At 40.6% G+C, this 19,403-nt stretch overlaps 2 protein-coding genes across 4 annotated transcripts; one reads left to right on the top strand and one right to left on the bottom strand.

Moving 5' to 3' along the window:
- Positions 1-1,063: 1,063 nt before the first annotated feature.
- LOC117294658 (uncharacterized protein K02A2.6-like) lies at positions 1,064-2,296 on the bottom strand. The gene has a single exon (XM_033777163.1). It carries the CDS (start codon positions 2,294-2,296, stop codon positions 1,064-1,066), a length of 1,233 nt encoding a protein of 410 aa, XP_033633054.1.
- Positions 2,297-3,878: 1,582 nt separating this feature from the next.
- Positions 3,879-16,293, top strand: LOC117294400 (juvenile hormone acid O-methyltransferase-like). Of its 3 annotated transcripts, none has more exons than XM_033776779.1 (6): positions 3,879-4,356; positions 5,185-5,270; positions 10,589-10,769; positions 13,796-14,106; positions 14,742-14,877; positions 15,321-16,293. In XM_033776779.1, the coding sequence occupies exons 1-6, from the start codon at positions 4,275-4,277 to the stop codon at positions 15,491-15,493; spliced, it is 969 nt and encodes a 322-aa protein (XP_033632670.1). In that variant the 5' UTR covers positions 3,879-4,274; the 3' UTR covers positions 15,494-16,293. The 3 variants fall into 3 exon arrangements, with proteins under 3 accessions (XP_033632670.1, XP_033632671.1, XP_033632672.1); XM_033776780.1 differs by having other exon boundaries at positions 10,595-10,769; XM_033776781.1 differs by lacking the exon at positions 3,879-4,356 and having other exon boundaries at positions 5,209-5,270; positions 10,527-10,769.
- Positions 16,294-19,403: the final 3,110 nt, after the last annotated feature.

Below are 19,403 nucleotides of genomic sequence, written 5' to 3' on the forward strand. Positions count from 1 at the left end.
AAGGAGTGAGCCCTTAAGAAAATGCAAACTTTTGTCCGGATAGGTGACAAGGTTTAATGAACTAAAATCTGAAGATTTCATGTGGCGCCTATAGGAGATCAATCACCCAATATAGCCCGAACATCTGACGTCACACTTCGAGGCTCGTGAGTAACGCCAGAGAGTGACCTTAGCCTTTGGGTCAATGCCTGTCCATGATAATCACCTTTCACCTACATTCATTTCACATGGAGAAACGCAGTCAAATCCAACATAAGTACATAACAACATTACATGCAGGTAGGCCTGCATTATATTAGTCAAAACAAAATTATTTAGTCATTAGACATGATTTTGAAGTAAGTCATAATCATGTTTCATGTGTCTAATTAGTGTTTGTTTTTACTATGTAAGAGTATACTTAACTTAGTGCACACTGCATGCAGACGACCGAAAGTAACCTTTCTAAGTTAAAATCTGCATTTTTATATGTGTGCACAAAATCATTGCAAAGTATGACCTTGGCATACAGAGGGCGCTATATAAGTTTAACTAATGAAATAGACCTTTTCGCAAATACAAATGCGCAAGCGCAGACTGTTGAATGAGGTGCATTGTGGGATAGATATGGATCAAATTTGGATACCAGCTAGACCACAATGCACCTAATTCCAAGCTTTACGCGTGCGCCCCAGTATTATTGCGAAAAGGTCTATGGTTCAACAACAGCACAAGAAGTATCAGTTCAATTACAGTTCACCACAACTTCAAGTTGAATTTACTCCAACATTATAAGGGAGGTTTAGCTGCACTTTCCGCGAGCAAATACGTGAACGTAAACGTCAAAAAATAGGGTTGTTTCTGGGTGACGTCGCCACTTTGGGCTTATTATGCTCACGTATTGCTGACTTTGTCATGGGGGTCAAATCGCGAGTTTTAGCGAGGTATTGGTCTAGACCCAGAGCTGGTGTGTGGCATCCATGGTGGTGGTGTGTGTTTTGGCATTTCCACCTCAGTAGGCCGAATTTGCACTCGGTTTCGACGATACATGCCATTGTTTTGTCCTTCAATCATATAGGTGCGATCACCCAAACTTCAACAACTTTGCCAAGGATCCAGCGGTCATGTTCCTTAAGCTCAAAGTAAACTGTTTGGCCGGGATGTAGTTGCGGTAGATCATGAGCTCTCCGATCGTGGTATTGGCTTGCTTCACAGCGTTTCTGCGTTTTGCTTTTCGTCTCACAACTTCCGGTTCACGGTAATCCTTCTGAAAACGTGGAAGCATGGTACGGGGTTTATAGCCAAAAATCATCTCAGCTGGGCTCTTGCCAGTATCTTTACGGGGGGTATTGCGCTGTTCCAACAATGCGATGTTTGGATCAGTCCCATCTTTGCATACTTTCATGATCAGGTGTTTGGCTACTTTCTCTGCTGCCTCAGCTTTCCCATTAGCACTGTGATGTCCCAGGGAGGATCGAACATGAATAATTCCCCAGTTCTTTAAGAAATTCTGGAATTCTCCTGATGTGAATTGCGATCCAGAGTCCGTTGTGAGCACAGTAGGAATACCAAATCGAGCAAACTGCTTTTTGTACACAGATATAAACTTGGTAGTAGTGGTTGTTTGCAAGTGATCAACTTCAATGAAATTAGAGTAGTAGTCAACTGTTGCTAAGTATTGTCGGCCTTTTGCTTCGAAGATATCACTTGCGATTTTGTCCCATGGGCCATTTCCATCATCTTGTGGCTTAAGTGTCTCCCTCGGGTTACGAGGTCGCAGCTCTTGACAGGGTTCACATGTATCCACGAGTTGCTTGATGTCTTTGGCAATGTTGGGCCAAAGAACGAGGGATCGTGCTCGGCGTATCATACTGTTGTACCCCATGTGAGCGGAGTGCAATCTCTTCATAATGTCACTCCTCAGACATCGTGGAATGACGATAGATTCACCTTTAAGGATAACTCCATCCTCATAACTGAGTACATCCCTGGTATCGTAGTAAGGGCGTGCTTCATTTGGTACTTGGCACTTTGCATCGCGCCATCCATCAAGAATGAGTGATCGCAGAGTTTTTAATGATACGTCCCTGGATGTAGCTTCCCTGACCTCTTGCAGTCTGACATCGGACATGTTAGGAAAGAAGTTGATTTTCATAATGCGAGGTCGGAGGTCAGGTGAGTCAATATAGGCACGGCTTAGGGTGTCAGCAATGATGAGCTCCGACCCCTTGAGAAAATGAAAATCCATATCATAACGATGGACTCTCATCATGAGGGCTTGCAGTCGTTTAGGAGCCTGACTGAGTGGCTTTCTCATGATAGATGCAAGTGGCTTATGATCATTCTGGACTGTTACCTTGGTGCCATAGGTATACTGATCAAAACGCTCAAGCCTAAAAACTACAGCCAATAGTTCTTTCACTATTTGTGCCCAGTTTCGTTCAGTAGTAGTGAGCGTACGAGATGCGTACTCTACAGGTTCCCATCCTGTAGCAGAACAGCTCCAATCCCATCCTTGCTGCTGTCTACTTGGAGTACAATGTCTTTATTTGTGTCGAAGTATGCAAGTACTGGAGTGGCAGACAGCTTTTGTTTCACAGTTTCCAGTGCATTGTCACAAACAGTAGACCAATTCCACTCGGTGGCCTTTCTTGTAAGGGCTCTGATCGGCTCGAGATCGGCAGCAAGGTTGGGTAGGAATTTAGCCATATACTGCACCATTCCACATAAACGTTTCACCCCTTGGATGTCTGTTGGGTGCGGCATATGTAGTATGTAGTATGGCCTCCACTTTGGCCTCCACATCCAGCAATGATGATGTCATCGGCAATCGTGAATGCGCCATCAAGTCCACTCAGTGCATTCATGAGTTTGCGCTGAAAGATTTCGCTGCTTACCTTCAGTCCGAAAGGCAATTTGACCCAGCGAAAACGTCCAAATGGAGTGATCATTGTTGTAAGTTTACTAGATTCCTCATCCAGCCTAACATGCCAAAAAGCTTCCTTTACATCAAGTTTACTGAAAACTTTAGCACCATGTAGCATTGGCAGAACGTCATCAACAGCAGGCAACTTATAATGTTCTCTCATGAGTGCTTCATTGAGTGGTTGCGGGTCAATGCAAATGCGTAGTTTTCCGTTCGATTTTCGGACAACAGCTATTTGACTTACCCACTGGGTAGGTTCGGTGACAGCATGGAGGTAGAATTGGTGACAGGGATGAGTACACCGCGTTCTACAAGATTGTTCAGTTCTGTGTGAACGTCTCCTCTGAGTGCAAGTGGTAATTTGCGACAAGGCAATGTTCGAGGTTTCATTGTCGGATCGACTTGTAGTTTAGCCAATCCAAGATCACCCAGAGGCTGATTTTTTGGCTGGTTATGCCCTCAATGAATCGATCTTTGTTCACAGTTATCAGGCGCATGTCAGTCACTGTTTTCAAACCTAGCAAGCAGTTCAGATCATTGGGCACAACAATAAAATCAGCAGTGTGTTGTTCTCCAGTCCGAACATTAGTTATTGGGATGATCGCTACCCCTAGAGGCTTGACCTTTGTGCCGTTCCACATTACTAGTCTCCTTTTAGTAGGCTGAACTTGTTCCTTATGAACAAATCTCCGACAGATAGTGTTGACGTATGCACCTGTATCCATTTGAAAGCGAATATGGCAGCCATTTACTCCTAATTTGGCTGTTAGGATTTTTCGCCTTTCACTGTTTACATTTGCGAGGTATGCATCATATTCGTCTTGAGAGTCAGAATAACAATCTGCATTGTCATTCTCAGTGTGTACCTTTGTTTTCTTGCACTTGGCCTAGAAGTGATTTTTGCCTTTGCAATTGGTACATGTTTAACCCCAGGCTTGACAGTCAGTCTTTTTCATCACGTGAGTTAAACCACAGTAATTACTGTTTCGTCGAGTTTTGTTTATTACGAACTGTCGCTTGAGGGCGCGATACTTGGCGACCGTTTTCCGATAAACGCATCAGAAACTGTATTTCTCGATAGCTTTACTGATGTAAAAGGTTATCTAAACTGCTTGAATTTGTACTGATACTGCTTAGATTTACTGATCGGCGTTTAGGGTGAGTGTTATAGAATTGTATTGTTGGCTAAGACTTTCAGTAGTTTCGTAGTATTAAAGATATTTCTAACGGTTTTTCTGCTCTTGAGAAGTTGTAATATGTTACATGTACATGCATTTGATGCACGTCAAAGTTCAAAGGTTAAAGTTCGGATGTTTATAAATCCGTTTTATAAGGTTCCAAGTTACAAGTTCTGCTTATGTAAGAATTTATGAATATTCTAGAGCAAGTATCATCGAGGCCAGGATTTGTTTACTGTAAATCAGTTGGGCATGTTCTTATTGATTTTAAAGGTGATTTGTTCAGGGTAAATTTAGTATACATGGCAGGTTCCTGTATTTAAAATGTTTTCCTTTTGTTTAGGGGATTACCGTTTGATTAACTGAACTGTATGCTGTTTAACTGGACTTAACTATTGTTGCTGAACTGTTACTGATCTGCTAGTTGTATCCGGTCACAGTAATAAGTTAATGTTTCCGTTTAAAAAATCATTATGTTTCATTAATTACTTTCACTTGTTTCAGATGTTTGGACTGTAATAATCTTTCTGTTTACACGTGTTAAGACTGTTTAGCAGTATTCTGAGTTATGGTATGTGCACTCATTCATGTACTTGGATTTTGTTTGGTTTATTGCAGAATTGAATGCTGATTTATTAAAATCTTCATACATTAAAACCGGGTGCGACTCCATTCTTTAAATCCTCTGGCCTTCCAATTACACTCACGCTTTTGAGGCTCAGTAGGAGTAGGTCTTTGTCAGAGGTTGGCTGATCTTTAGCAGCAGCTTTCCGTGGTGCCTGCTTAGTAGTAGTTCTTTGTTACGATCCACGGACTTTCTTTATCGAGGGGAACATCCCTCGACTCGGGCCTCAATATTTTGCCTTGTGTGTTGGCATTCTCAGCTGCCTTGCAAATATTTATACACAGATCCAGAGTTAGTTTGGGCTTGCGTAGTAATAACTTTTGTGTTTCCTGTTCACGGAATCCAAGCACAATGCGATCTCTTAGGATAGAATCCTGCGAGTCCATGTGATAATTGCAAGTTTTCATTAGGCTGCGAACTGCTGCAATGAAGGATTCAAATGATTCTCCCTCTTTTTGTTCCCTTTTATTAAACAGGAACCTTTCGTAGGTCTCATTTACTTCACCGACTGCACCATGTTGCGAGGACGAGCAAACTGAGTCAGAGAGTGACTTTTATCAGAGTAAGAGTAACTTTTATTAGTAGAGAGAAACAACAAGTACATGTAACAATACATCAAACATGGTCTCTTATACACAAGTAGTAAACAAGGTCGCTTGAGGGCGCTATTAACTTTGTCTAAGTCCTCAACTCAACACGTATGACGTGTGCGCGCGTATGTACCTGACGTGAAAAATGGTAACATCATGTATGCTAAAAATGTGAGATTTTAACGACACCATGATGTTCACGTTCACGCGGAACGTGGAGCTAGACCTCCATAATGGGTGCGTTCGTTTAGCTTCCCTGGGTCGACCCCGGTGTGTGACGTTTTTTTTCCCAGGACGAAAGTGGGTAATTATCAGCACACGTTCGTCCTGGAAAAAAAACCCGCACACACAGGGGATCGACCCCCGGGGAAGCTAAACGAACGCACCCATTATTGGTTGCTTGGAATTTATTCCTCCATGCTTGGACATAGGTTGACTCCTTATGCTTCTGTGACGAGATGGGGAAGGACCGACACAAGTCTAATCTAGCTTCCGGTCAGTGGGTAGGGCAGGCAGGCAGGCAGGCAGGCAGGCAGGAGTCAATCACGATGTGGTTGGGCGGTGCCTAAAGCGTCTGACGCGGCATCCATACGTACGTGCGCAGCGATTACAAACATGGCCTTTGATGGTTTTCCAATGGCCTCCCTTCATATGGGCGGCCAAAAGGGCCAAAAGCTAAATAAAATAAAAACTAACTATATTTTTTAAAACTAACATAAAAAACGAAAATTAAAGAACAATTACAATTAATTAAAGATAAACAATAATACCAATAATAAACAAACGAAATTTATGTGTAAATCGTAAATACAGAGCACCAAAAGTTTAAAATGAACAAAATAATAGTAAAATAAAAAACAGCATATTGTTAATTTAGATTATAAAGGGAAAAGATGAACAATTAGTCAAAACTTGAAATAATATGAAAAAAATATTAATCCACTAGAAAAAAATATTACACTAAATTTAAAAAAAAGTTATAATAAAAACATGTTTTCCCTTTAAAAATAAATACACGAAATGTTTTTAAATTAACAGTAAAAGAAAACTATCAAAAAAAAATGCATTAGAAAAAAAAAGACACTAAATTAAAAAAAATCACTAATAATAAAAGAAATGTTTGTCCCTTAAAAATAATTACACGAAATGTTTTTAAATTAACAAGAAAAAAAACTATCCAAAAAAATCATCCTTAACAAAAAAAAATTCACTAAATAAAAAATAAAGTTAATTATAAAAATTGTTTGCCCTGAAAAATAATTATACGAAATGTTTTAAAATAAAAAATTAAAAAATTATCCTTAAAAAAAATTACACCTCATATATTTTTTTAATTCTTACCTAAAATCCACCAAGGTAAACTAAAATTGCACAAGCTACGTTAAAAAAACCGAAACAAACATTGAGGGCGTCAAACTAAAGACAAATTGTGTAAGGACAAATTTTGTAAAGGACAAATTTTGTAAAGGACAAATTTCAGAATCGAAGAACAAAAGTTTTGACGAACTGACCATAAATGAACATAGAGGGCGCGGATGATGGCGAGTCGCGAATTTTTCTCTTTTATTTTAGTGGTTTTTTTTTATAGGCCAAGATTTTCCCATTCGCTGCAAAAAGCGAATTTTTCATCATACATCTCGCCGGGCCAGTGTTCCCCTAATATTAAAGCTATTATTCGCTCTATGGTCTCAGATGCTGGCCATGCATTTGCAAGACGACTTAAAACTAAAAAGTTAAAAACTATTGGTGTACGTGTATAAGACCATATTGAGCATTGCCATAAGCAGCTGAAAGACTGCGACTGGTGGCTTACGATCAGGGATAACATGAAAATAAAATAAAGTCAGTGGTACAATTTGCTCTGAAAACCAAATGAAGAGAAATGGTGGACTTATGACTGGTGCCCGACTAAATTTGTTGATTGTGAAGAAATTTTGTTAGCAGTATTTTGCTAACAAATGAAGGTGGGCCCTGTTAGTATTCACAGTAAAAGATTTTTTAATCTTGGGGGAAGGGAATCTTGAGGGATTCGAAAGTGTCCATAGACCTTTTTTAGATCGTTTTTTGAAACGTAAGTGATGCTGCAAACCTTGAATCGTGAGCCTATCGACTCGGATTGAAAGCGTACCTGTTGATATTGTAGCGTAACTTGGAACCTAAATGTGTCTTGGAATGTAAAGCGTAGCTGCGTGCTTGGAACGTAACCATATCTTTTGGAACGTAAGCATATCTTGGAACATAAGCGTAGCTGTCTTGGAAAGTAAACATAGCTGCATATGGAATGTAAGCGTAGCTTGACTCGGGCTATGTACACCGTTTTTATATTATAGCGTAACTCGAAGGGAAGTAAGCGTATCTTGAAACCTATGCGTATCTGAGTAGCTGCGTAGCTTGGAACAACCATTGTTATAAGGTTGGAGACTTTTTGTTAAGTTGAAACACATGAGCAACTGTAGATCTGGGCCCAATTTCATGGCTCTGCTTACCGCCGAATTCTGCACTTACGATCTCGATTCCCCGCTTACTTGCAAGCTCCGAATTTCTGCGCTAGCCTTGTAAGCATAGAATGCCTAGTAACGTGGAGTACGCATGCGTAGAAGCAACAATTCGCCGCTAACCTGTGAAATATAGGCTTGCCGTAAGCACAGAATTCCCTGCTTCCGCAAGCGCCGATGCTGTGCTTACAGAAAGCAGAGCCATGAAATTGGGTCCTGGTTGTGTGACATACAATGGGCTTACTTAAGCATAATATTAAAAGCATGAGTGACGACTTGTACAAGTCCTTCGTAAGTATTATCACAACACCATAGGAACGTAGTCGTAACCATATCTTTTTGAACAACTCATGGGAAATTGCGGATTTTGATTGCTTAGTCGAGTCGCGCCTTCTGCTTTTCAACCCACTTGGTTTATAGTGCGACTAAAGCTACGTACTATGAAAGTGTCGCGATCAAATTCCCCTTGGTTAACTCATGGTTATAACCACTTCTGTCGCTCATGATTACAAGACTACAAAACACAAGACATCAGTGACACAATCTTTCAATCCTTTCTGCACGAGTTTTACTTAATTGCACCTTCATAGACCCTTAATGCTCAACGTGAAGTGCACATGGGCACAAACCAAAAGCCCCGCTAACCTGTGAAAATGCTTGACAAAAGCAAATAATTTCGTATTTCCAAAGCAATGATTCTTTGCTTACGGTGAGCAGCTGCTAACGCGTAGAGTACGAATGTGCACGTGCCGAAATTCCCCACTATCTTGTTAACATGCTTGAATGACATAAGCGCAGAACAGACCCTTCCCATGAAATATGTAAATTGCACGTAGCGCGTGTGCACTAACGTTTTGATTGGCAAAATGAGGGGAACATCGCGCTGTTTTGTACACGGCTAATGGGTGCGTGACGGAGACGCGATTGCGCATCTGCTTATAGTGCACAACTCTATGGCGTTTGCCAACCAACAGGGTCTGTACGCATGCGTGAATGTAATTAGCATATTTCATGGGAAGGGTCCATCATTGATATAGAATTAAAATAACTAGATCGGCCGCGCGTACATACGCGCCATTGCCTGTGTAGAAAAAGTTTTTGTTCACTATGGACGCGGTAAAAATTTCACGTTCGAAAGGCGGCGCGCAAAAATTAACACGGGAGATAGGCCTTGACGCGCTAAATGTCACGTGCTGACGGCAAAAAATCACGTGCTGACGGCAACGCACAGAAAATGTACACGGGAGATAGGCAATGGTGGCCCCCATGCCAGAACCCGCGTATGTACGCGCGGCCTATCTAGTTATTCTATTCTATATCTATGGGGTCCATTCCCTGCTTCCACAAGTGTCGATACGCACAGTAAACAGAGCCATGAAATTGGGGGCTCCAGTGCAGGCTGGGCTGTGTGTACTTTAAAAAAAAAACATTCCTGGGGAATTCCCGAATTTACAAGAGCTTTTCTCACACACATGATCAGCCATGAAAGCACAGGTTTTTATCAATGATCGTACGGTCTTTGGTTTTTATTGCACCACCATACATGGACTGTACATGAATATGTACACCTACCCATGTAAAATAAAAGTGTTTATTTTATTTTAATTATGGCTCCATGAAATCACATGTTTCAACCCATAGAGCTATTCTAATAACATGATAAAAGCTTTAATAATAGGGGAACACTGGCCCGGCGAGTACGATGAATGATGCTGTCTTGCAGCCAATGGGAAAATCTTGGACAAAGTCATTGGGAAAAGAAATTCGCGACTTGCCATAATGTGCGCCCTCTATGTTCATTAATGGTCAGTTCGTAAAAATTTTTGTTCGTTGATTCTGAAATTTGTCCTTTACAAAATTTGTCCTTTACAAAAAATTTGTCCTTTACACAATTTGTCTTTAGTTTGACGCCCTCAATGTTTGTTTCGTTTTTTTAACGTTGGTGGTTTTTAGGTAAGAATTAAAAAAATATATAAAGAGTAGTTTTTTTTAAGGATAATTTTTGTATTTTTTATTTAAAAACATTTCGTGTAATTATTTTTCAGGGCAAACAATTTTTATAATTAACTTTTTTTTTTATTTAGTGATTTTTTTTTCTTATTGATTATTTTTTTGGATAGGTTTTTTTTCTTGTTAATTTAAAAACATTTCGTGTATTTATTTTTAAAGGGACAAACATGTTTTTATTATAACCTTTTTTTATATTTAGTGTAATATTTTTTTCTAGTGGATTAATAGTTTTTCATTTTATTTCAAGTTTTGACTAATTGCTCATCTTTTCCCTTTAATCTAAATTAACAATATAATGCTGTTTTTTATTTTATTTTTATTTTATTCATTTTAAACTTTTGGTGCTCTGTATTTACGATCAACACATAAATTTCGTTTGTTTATTATTGGTATAATTGGTAATATTGTTTATCTTTAATTAACTGTACTTGTTCTTTATTTTTCGTTTTTTATGTTAGTTTTAAAAAATATAGTTAGTTTTTATTTTATTTAGCTTTTGGCCCTTTTGGCCGCCCATACCTTCATGCATTGAACTAACTATGCGACGCGAGGTTGCTGTTTATCATATTATCATAGAGTATGATCATAATGACTGATGCTGAACCGGAGTCTCCGGGATAGCATTTTAATAGCGGTAGGTATTTCAATCAGAAAGGCGAGTTGGAATTACGTTCAAACGATTCTTAAGGTTGTTTGTGTTTCTCTGTGTTTTTTTTTATTGAGACACTGTGCGGGAAAAGGACTCGGTTTTAACTTCATGTGCGACTTTTTGTGTTTTATTGCGGGCCAAGATGAATTTTTCTGCCTCTAGTGATTACTGTGGCGACGCCAGGGTCGTCCAACATACAGTCATAACACACAACAAGAAGAAGCTGACACTTTCACCCGAGGATACCGTGCTAGACGTGGGATGTGGTACCGGTGAAGATACCAAATTAACGGCGCTCAAAGTCGGCAAAGTCACAGGTCAGTTGCGAAAGGGTCTGTACACGTTTGGCAATGACTCTGAAATTAATGACAATAAAAACTAACGTGGTAAGAAGTACAACAGCTTTCTTGATAGTATAATGCATTGTTAATGCAAGAAACGTTTCACTTTTTTATCACCAAAAATGTAGACTTGTGGACAAGTCGTTAATGGCTGCCGCGGTGAGATAGTCGAGTTGTGGCGGTGCTCTCGCGAGATCACTGCTCTCGCGCGAATTGCTGGTTGCCCGACTTTTACTCCCATTAGTCGTGGGAGGGCCAGCAGTCTTAGGGGAGATTAAGATTTAGGAATGGACCGATCCGGCCTGTCATAGACCTCATCGCAAATAACAATGTGCAAGCGCAGACTGTTAAATGAGGTGCATTGTGGGATATATATGGATCAAATTTGGATACCAGCTAGACCACAATGCACCTAGTTCCAAGCTTTACGCGCGCGCCCCGGTATTTGCGAAAAGGTCTAATTCAAACTATGCGCATTCACCCATTTGACCAATCACAGCAATGATTGTGGTCGGACAAACTCGGTCATGCGTGCGTGTATATTTGACACGCGCGGCAGAATCGTGCAGACTAGACCTTATTGTAGTCAGGTTCCCTGACCAAAGATTCCTTGACGTCTCTTCTTAAAAATCTTAGGTCAGGTATCACCCACGGTTAAAAATAGAGCATGACGCAACTTGTCAGGGTCGGGGGTCATCTCCAGGGAAACCATGTCTGCACGTACTACTAGTTGCGATAACGTAACCCTCCTCCCAACGGCCGCCAGACCGGAGGGTTACGAGATTATTTTGATCGTCAATTAATTACAATCTGGTTCAACACGTATAATTTCGACAGCTCGTCACCAGATTTGTTCCCATTTTCACCACTTTAAAAAAAATCATTTTGCACCTCCAGTTATACGGTCGTCATGTAACGTGTTCTACAAAGTTTTTTTGTAAACAATAAGTTTGTAAACATTGACATTGTTTGTGGTGGACGGTCGAGCTTCTGTGGCGGAAGACAGTTTCACCCACGAATGGGTGTACCTCCATGCTTTATTTAGCCATGCCAGATGTGTATTATTGATATAAAAAACTACGACAATAATGCCATCGGACCAGTGTGTGTGCTTTGCGACTCAACGGAAGAACGAGGGACTGTATTACGTTTCGTAGGTCGTGTTAAGGGGCGAGTAGCTAACAAGAGTGATTTGTTAAAACCACCCCCTGCTGGTGTATCTTTCCAGTTGAACAAGGTTCTTAGTTCTATGAGGAGAGACAATGTTGGTCTGATTGTCAAGAATGATTCTTTGATTCTGGAAGTTGCCAAACGTGAATACCTCAGACTTGGCCACGATGTTACACAATATGGCTACATTCGGAACAAACTACGAGAACTTGGTCGTCTTGTTATACAACTGAGACAAAACACCCACCAACCAAATGCCTCACTGGAAGTATTCGTGCATCCCCGCCATCTGAATGATATCGTCAAGGCTGTTCATGATGTCGCCGGCTTCAGTGAAGGAAAACAGATGTATCATGTTCCATCTCTAGCACTCAAGATTGGACATTCCATTAAGAGATGTGCACTCATACTGCAAGCAAGTGCTTTAGAGTTTAATCTTAGGCAAAAAGCGGAACAGGCCGAACAGTTTAGGCAGTTATGTGAAATTAAGTGGCCAGAACTTGTGTCAACCCCTGCCCACAGAACACTGTACCAAGGAAAGCGCAACAAACGTGCCGATCTCCCCACAAATGCAGATGTAGTGAAAATCTCATAGTTCCTTCATGAAACTGGCAACAGGGAAGTGCAGCTCCTACACTCTGTTAAGGGCCATGAAATTACACCAGCTTGGAAGAAATTGAATGAAGTCACACGGTGCCATCTCATTATCTTCAACCGCAGACGACAGGGTGAAGTATCCAAAATGAAACTGGAAGATTTTCACAAGCGCAGTAGTGCAGCCATTGTGAATGGTGATTGCGTGATGACTGATCTTGAACGGCACCTCTGTAAAATGTTCAAAGTCATTGAAATAGTTGGTAAGAGGGGCAGAACTGTTCCTGTGCTTCTTGGTACTGATGTGATGGCGTGGTTGAAGGCTCTGGTCGCAAATAGAAATGCAGCTGGAGTGGCACAAGACAATACTGTATATTCTCAGGCTCAGGTCATATACGAGGAAGCGACTGTCTACGAGCATATGCAAATGAGGCGGGCTTTGAGAATGCTGGTAGCATGCGGTCTACAAAGCTTCGTAAACATGTAGTGACTGTTTCACAAATTCTGGTCTTTTGAATGAACATCAGCTTGAAACACTTGCAGACTTCATGGGCCATGATTTGCGGGTCCATCGTGAGTACTACCAGTTGCCAGACACTGTCCAGAGGGTTCCCAAACTGTCTAGACTTTTCCTCAGCTTGGAGAGAGGCAACTTGGTTTCGCAACATGGCAAATCTTTGGAGGAGTTGCTTGTTACTGGAGGTAAACAAACCCGTTTTTTAACTTGTCTTTCCAATTTAATTCAAACTGTGGTGCCAAATTTTTCCCACAGTCATTTGCGCACACATGCGCAGTTGTTCAAAATTGCTATCTTAAATAAAGTCTATGTCATTGGGAGTGCTCGTACACGTGTCTTGCTCACGTGCGCGGTGGGCGGAGCTTAGTGGAAAGCCGGAACGGTCCGTAGAGCCGGAACGCTATCACCGCGACAGACATTTAACGACTTGTCCACAAGTTTACCAAAAAAAATGTGGACAAAGAAGCTTTACCGCAATATAATGTTTTTCAGCTACGGTGTGTTCCAATGGGGATTATTCTTCCTGTGTGGACTTCGCTCTGGAGTTGCAGCGATATCTAAACAAACGAGACGATCCTTTGGAAGTAAAAATTGTCACGGTTTAATTTTATTGTATAAAATAGGCCTACAACTACATTTACATGATGTTATATTAAAAGCAGATCGTTTTGACCAGGTACCAAAGGTGACGATACTTATACAATACGCTTGTTTCATACAGGAATTGATCCATCCAAAGAAATGTTGGAGTTTGCTTTAAAAAACAATTCCTCCTCCAACATCACATACCTGCTGGAAGACGCACAGACTGTCGGTGACAATCCTGATCTGCGCGGGAAATTTGACAAAGTTCTTTGTTTCCATGTTCTCCATTGGGTTCCTGACGTCATCAAGGCACTTGGGAGCATTTGTGACTGTCTGAAACCGGGAGGGGAAGCTCTAATCATCATGACCAACAACGATGACAACTTTTTACCCTTCAAGGCAGATCGGTTCTTGGAAGTCCATATAAAATGGGGTCAATATACAAATGTACAGATTTTTGGTTTTGTTTATTAAATGTGTTTGCCTAACAATATATATAGGCAACTCTTATCAGTATTTCGGAAAACTAAAGTGCGACATATTTCCACAATAAATTCCCGATTTGCCCCGATCTTTACGGGCAACTTGGTTTGGGCTTTCGGAACATTAATTGGGGAACAAAATTGTGCCTTTTGATGATGGAATTTGGCACACAGTCAATCAAAATATATCATGAAAAATATACTTTTCCTCACAGCATCGCAGATGTAAGTTTTGAATAGAATAAGCAATTTTCAAACCTTTCAGAATGTCTGCTATTGCTTGTTATTCTTACTTATAGTTTTGTTTTCAAAGAGGGCCAATCTGTGACATGTGCCAAGATCATTGATTGTGGTGACATATACATGTTTTCTGATTGATTAATTGATTGATTGATTGATTGACTGATTGACTGATTGATTGATTGATTGATCAATTGAGGCACAATCACATCATTACCTGTCTATCTTAGTGTATCATTTTTTTAAAGAGTATGAAACTCATTTCTCTTGAGTGATTAACCCAATTTTATTCCTGTTCTTCCTTTGCCTCAATGTAAGATTACTTCAACGAATATCAAGTTTATACGATTTGTCTTTTAGGGCTGTAAATCTGCGATTCAATTGTGGAGTAAGTCGATTCCAGCCACTGAGGAAGTACTCCGGTCGTGTGGTTATGCAAATGCCCATTGTGAAGTTCAGGAACACGTCATAGACCTATATGAGAAGCAAATGAAATGTAAGTCGTAACTTCTTGACTTTAAAACCTTCATTCTACATTCATAGTTGCTTTACCTTTTTTGGTGCAAGCCTATTTCAACGTAGACTCGGTTCCAAGTGTGTGATCGTGGCTTAATAGTCGTCCTGATATTAACCGATACATTATTTGCTGAAACAGCGCCCTCTTGTGGATCCGTCATTGGCCTCACAGTTTGCGAGTTGGATCGAGCGTGTGTTAGCATATCTGCGGTGGAATTCTGTGGCTGATGCCGTGAATTAACCACAGTCTCCGACTTGAAATCAAGTTTATGTGATTGCGAGTTAATGCAGATCGTGTGATAGCAAATCTGCGGGTGAATTCTGCGTGGCTGATGCAGATGAATAACCGCAGTCTCAGACTTGAAATCAAGTCTAATTTCAACGTTATCTGACACACTTTGTGTATTGTGTTTCGTTCGACAGTGTTTTTCAAGACGATAATGAAGCAACTTTCCAAGATTCCCGAGAATGAACGAGAGGAATGTCTGGAAGATTTGTGGGTATGGGTGCAGACTCTCTTCCAACCATCTCTCGGTGGCAAAACTGGAAGTATCGCAGTCCCCAAATGGTTCATGGTTATGCATGCAAAGAAATGAAAATAATGTGGGGGGCCTCTTTAGAGGAAAAGAATAACACTGAGTAATGGTCGACGACAAGGGTGGGATAGATCTATTAGCATATTCCAATGCCCTTTTCGACTTAATACACGGCTTCGGCTTTGGATTCAGCTTCGGCTTTGGATTTGGGGGCAGGCTCCGTTTTCTCGTCTGAAGCCCTGAGCTTCGCGTACGCAACTCGCAATATTGTCCAGACAACCACGGGGCCAAGCTACCCTGAGCCGAATCTGGAGCCGAATCTGGAGCCGAAGCCCGGGTTTCTAAAAGGCCCCATTCAAGTTGTTGTAGCTGTACATTTTAACTCGATTGATGCCCTGACAATATGTAATTTATGCAAGCCGTTTGTCTATAATTAAAGGCGTAGTGCCGTTGTGGCAGGAGATTCTGTCCCCAACTCTGTCTGGCGGCCTGTCTATCCAGGACCTCTGGGATGGGCTAATCACTTGAACAGATTCTTGTTCAGGAAGTACGACATGGATTGTATGCAGTGCATAGAAATATGGCGCAGTGTTGAGTGTGATGCATGTTGGGACTGCGCATTAGTAAAACGTTGACGACAGTGCATGATACGTTTGCCCATCCCAGCGCCTTTGGTACAAGCAAGGCGCTGGGGACGAGCGAATGGGTGGATATGATCCGATTTACCCAAATCTAATAGTTTTTATATTAAAGTGTGTCCGCCATACCTCAACATGGCTTATATGGATACCGTTAACAACGGTTTATTTCTTTGATGATGTGTTTAGTTTGAATAAAATACTGCAGACCCGTACTTAGAAGGAGATGTCGCTTTTAGTTTTATTTCTGTCTGTCTGTAAAAACTACGGCCGCTGGCTACTATAAGTTGCAGATTATTCTGCAAACAACAATCACCAAAGTCGCACTGTTCTGTATATGCAATAAAGTACACCGAGCCTATACCCATTTATGCCCAATTTCATGGCTCTGCTTACCGCAGAAATCTGCGCCCGATCACCATTCCCCGCTTTGCACGGCAAGCACATAATTTCTTCGCTGTGCAGGTATCGCGACGGGGTGGGATTGAGGGATTATGATCTGAGCGAGGGTTCAGAGAAAGTTGCTGCATTTGATTGTTTTGGAATTGAATATGTTTTGGTTTGGGATTACTTATACCAATTTTTATTTGCAAATTTATTGGTAACTTGTTTGTTTGCTTACATCATAATTATACGGAGCCCGTCTGAAATGTGTTGGGAATTGAAACACAATGGAAATAGCTTAAAGGCACTGATGGACACCTTAGTTAACTGTCAAAGACCAGTCTTTCTAGCCTGGTATATCGAGAGAATAATGGAAGAAAAAACACCCTGTCGCATAAGTCAGCCGAGGTCTCGAATTCAATTCAAATATTTGAGGGAGAAATAACCTTTTTTTTCTTTTTCGAAAGCTACGTTATTTCAGAGAGAGCAATATCTTACAATGTTTTATATATAGCTCTCCATTTCTCGTTACCAGGAAAGTTGTTGCTAACAACTAATTTGAGAAACTACCAAGTGTCGAGTGCCTTTCATAATTGAAACAGATTTGTGAACATTCACCCGAGTGGGCCCCAAAGAAAATACTAATGTTGCCAAACACAGGACATGGGAAGGTTAAGGCTATTGGTAATTATTCAAAATAATTGTTCGCGTAAAACCTTATAACTTGGTAACGAGTAATGGGGAGAGGTTGATGGTATAAACCACTGTGAGAAACAGCTCCCTCTGAAGTTACATAGTTTTTGATATAGAAGTATATGTAGGGACCGCCCCCTTGTAAGATAAAAATATAAGTAGTTTATTTTCACCCCCCTAAAAATTTAAGAGCCTTCACACTAACCCACCAGTTTATCAACAGCCTAATGCTGGACCCCCCAGTGAGGAACAGCAGGTAGGGGAGTGATGTGGTTTTGTGTGTGGCCCACAGCCAGTCATATTCTGGATGACTGTGAGTGAGGAGACACAATAAAATTATGATCACTCCATAACTGGCTGTTTCATCCTTATTTTCAGGTATGTGGATTTCTGTTATACTTTAATTAAAAGTTCACAGTACATAGCTCAGTTTAGCATCATTTTAGTCATTTTAATCTAATAGTAAAAGAGATATTTCTATTCAAAGTTGTTCCAAGACTTTCACTTTAGGTCCATTGTTTTAAGCCCTATAGGTTTTGCTAAAAAGGTGGTCTAGAAAGTTCCATTAAGTAATAGTTTTCTAAAGTTAATGTTTTGTTCCCTATTGATATTTTGATTAATTGATTTGGGTATGTGAAACCCCATAGATGATTGATTTAGGCTAAATTTGTGTTCATTGACTTTTCCATTTACTTGCAATTGGTGAGGAAAAGTCACGATAGTTTTGTAGATAAATACACTTTGGTAGTATCCATTGACTATAGCCACATACATGTATGGGTATAGCTAGGGCACACTTTGAGTCCACCCGCATTGGGTAATGCACCAGGCTGGACAAGGGCTAGATATAGTCTGAGTGGCACCGCAACAGATGGTTTGGTAATCAGTGCTATGCCCTAAGGCTATGGTCAGGGTAGGCCAGAGAGGTTTCCATAGGAACAGGCTGGCCAAGGACAAGTGGATTGTCTTATGTTTTTCTTAATCTATCCAATTCTTTGTTTTTCTTTAGTCAAACCACCTTATGTTTTTCTTTGTGTCGGTTTATGACCAACAGTAGCAAAACTGAGAGTGTTTACATGATATGTGCTGCAGAGCTTGTGTGAATGATTGTTTATCACAACAAGTGGAGTCAAGTTGTTTTGACTTACATAAAGGTGTTTCCCCAAACTGTCTTGTAGATTAGAGTTTTAAGTTGTAGATAGCTTTTGTATTGGGTTTAAGTTGTTATAATGTAGTTATAAGTCATATTCTGGATGACTGTGAGTGAGGAGACACAATAAAATTATGATCACTCCATAACTGGCTGTTTCATCCTTATTTTCAGAACCCTCCCGCCCCCTTCGCCTGGGCCCGGGGTCTACATATAGTTCCACGAATTTGATTTCGAGACCTCAGAATTAGATGTTGAGGTCTCGAAATCAAGCATTTGAAAGCACACAAGTTCGTGTGACTAGTTTTTTTCTGTTTTTCTTTCATTATTATCTCGCAACTTCGACGACCAATGGGTTCAAATTCTCACAGGTTTGTTATTACGCATATGTTGAGGTAGGCCTTCACAAAGTGAGAAGACTGGTCTTTGACAAGTTTATTTAATGAACTATAACATCTGTAGATTTCATGTGGGGCTTCACTCGTACCTATAGAAGATCAATCTCCTACTACTAGCCTGGACATCTGACGTCACACTTTGGAGCTCGTTAATTACGCCAGAGAGTGGCCTCTAGCGAGGTAAACACCTGGTCATGGTCACCCTTTCACTACATTTATTTCACACGCAGTCAAATCCTACATAAGGTACATAAGGAGTAGATCTCACAATTCAAACTTAGTCCCACACCTTGCATAACTTACTGCATGTTTCAATCAGCGCTTTGTTCGCTTGGTGTATAAAGCGCTATAAAAATATTGATTATTATTATAACAACATTCTCAAGGGATATTCGACTGTTATTTTCAACATGACAACATTTTGTACAATGCATGTACTTTACACACTGCACGTGTGCATGCAGACGACCGAAAAATAATTACCTTTCTTATTACCACATACGACACAGGAACACTTTGGTTTGATCAACAGAGTGGCCTGAGCAGCCTTTTATTTGTTTATGCTGCAATGAGCTAAGCAGACCAGTAAGCTGAACTGATTCCCGGTAGTCGCATCACCCGTGAAATCAAAAGTAATAAATAAAGCAATTAAAGCCAAACTGATTTCCGGCAGTTGCATAAATCCGCGAAATCAACAACAGTAAATC

The sequence above is a fragment of the Asterias rubens genome, chromosome 9, assembly GCF_902459465.1.
Source record: "Asterias rubens chromosome 9, eAstRub1.3, whole genome shotgun sequence".
Taxonomy (NCBI): domain Eukaryota; kingdom Metazoa; phylum Echinodermata; class Asteroidea; order Forcipulatida; family Asteriidae; genus Asterias; species Asterias rubens.

Coding starts and splice junctions, on each gene's coding strand:
- LOC117294658 (XM_033777163.1), bottom strand. CDS start 2,296: ATGAGAAAGCCACTCAGTCAGGCTCCTAAACGACTGCAAGCCCTCATG.
- LOC117294400 (XM_033776779.1), top strand. CDS start 4,275: ATGAATATTCTAGAGCAAGTATCATCGAGGCCAGGATTTGTTTACTGT. Junction 14,107..14,741: donor AATGGGGTCAATATACAAAT/GTACAGATTTTT, acceptor TTTGTCTTTTAG/GGCTGTAAATCTGCGATTCA. Junction 14,878..15,320: donor ATATGAGAAGCAAATGAAAT/GTAAGTCGTAAC, acceptor TTCGTTCGACAG/TGTTTTTCAAGACGATAATG.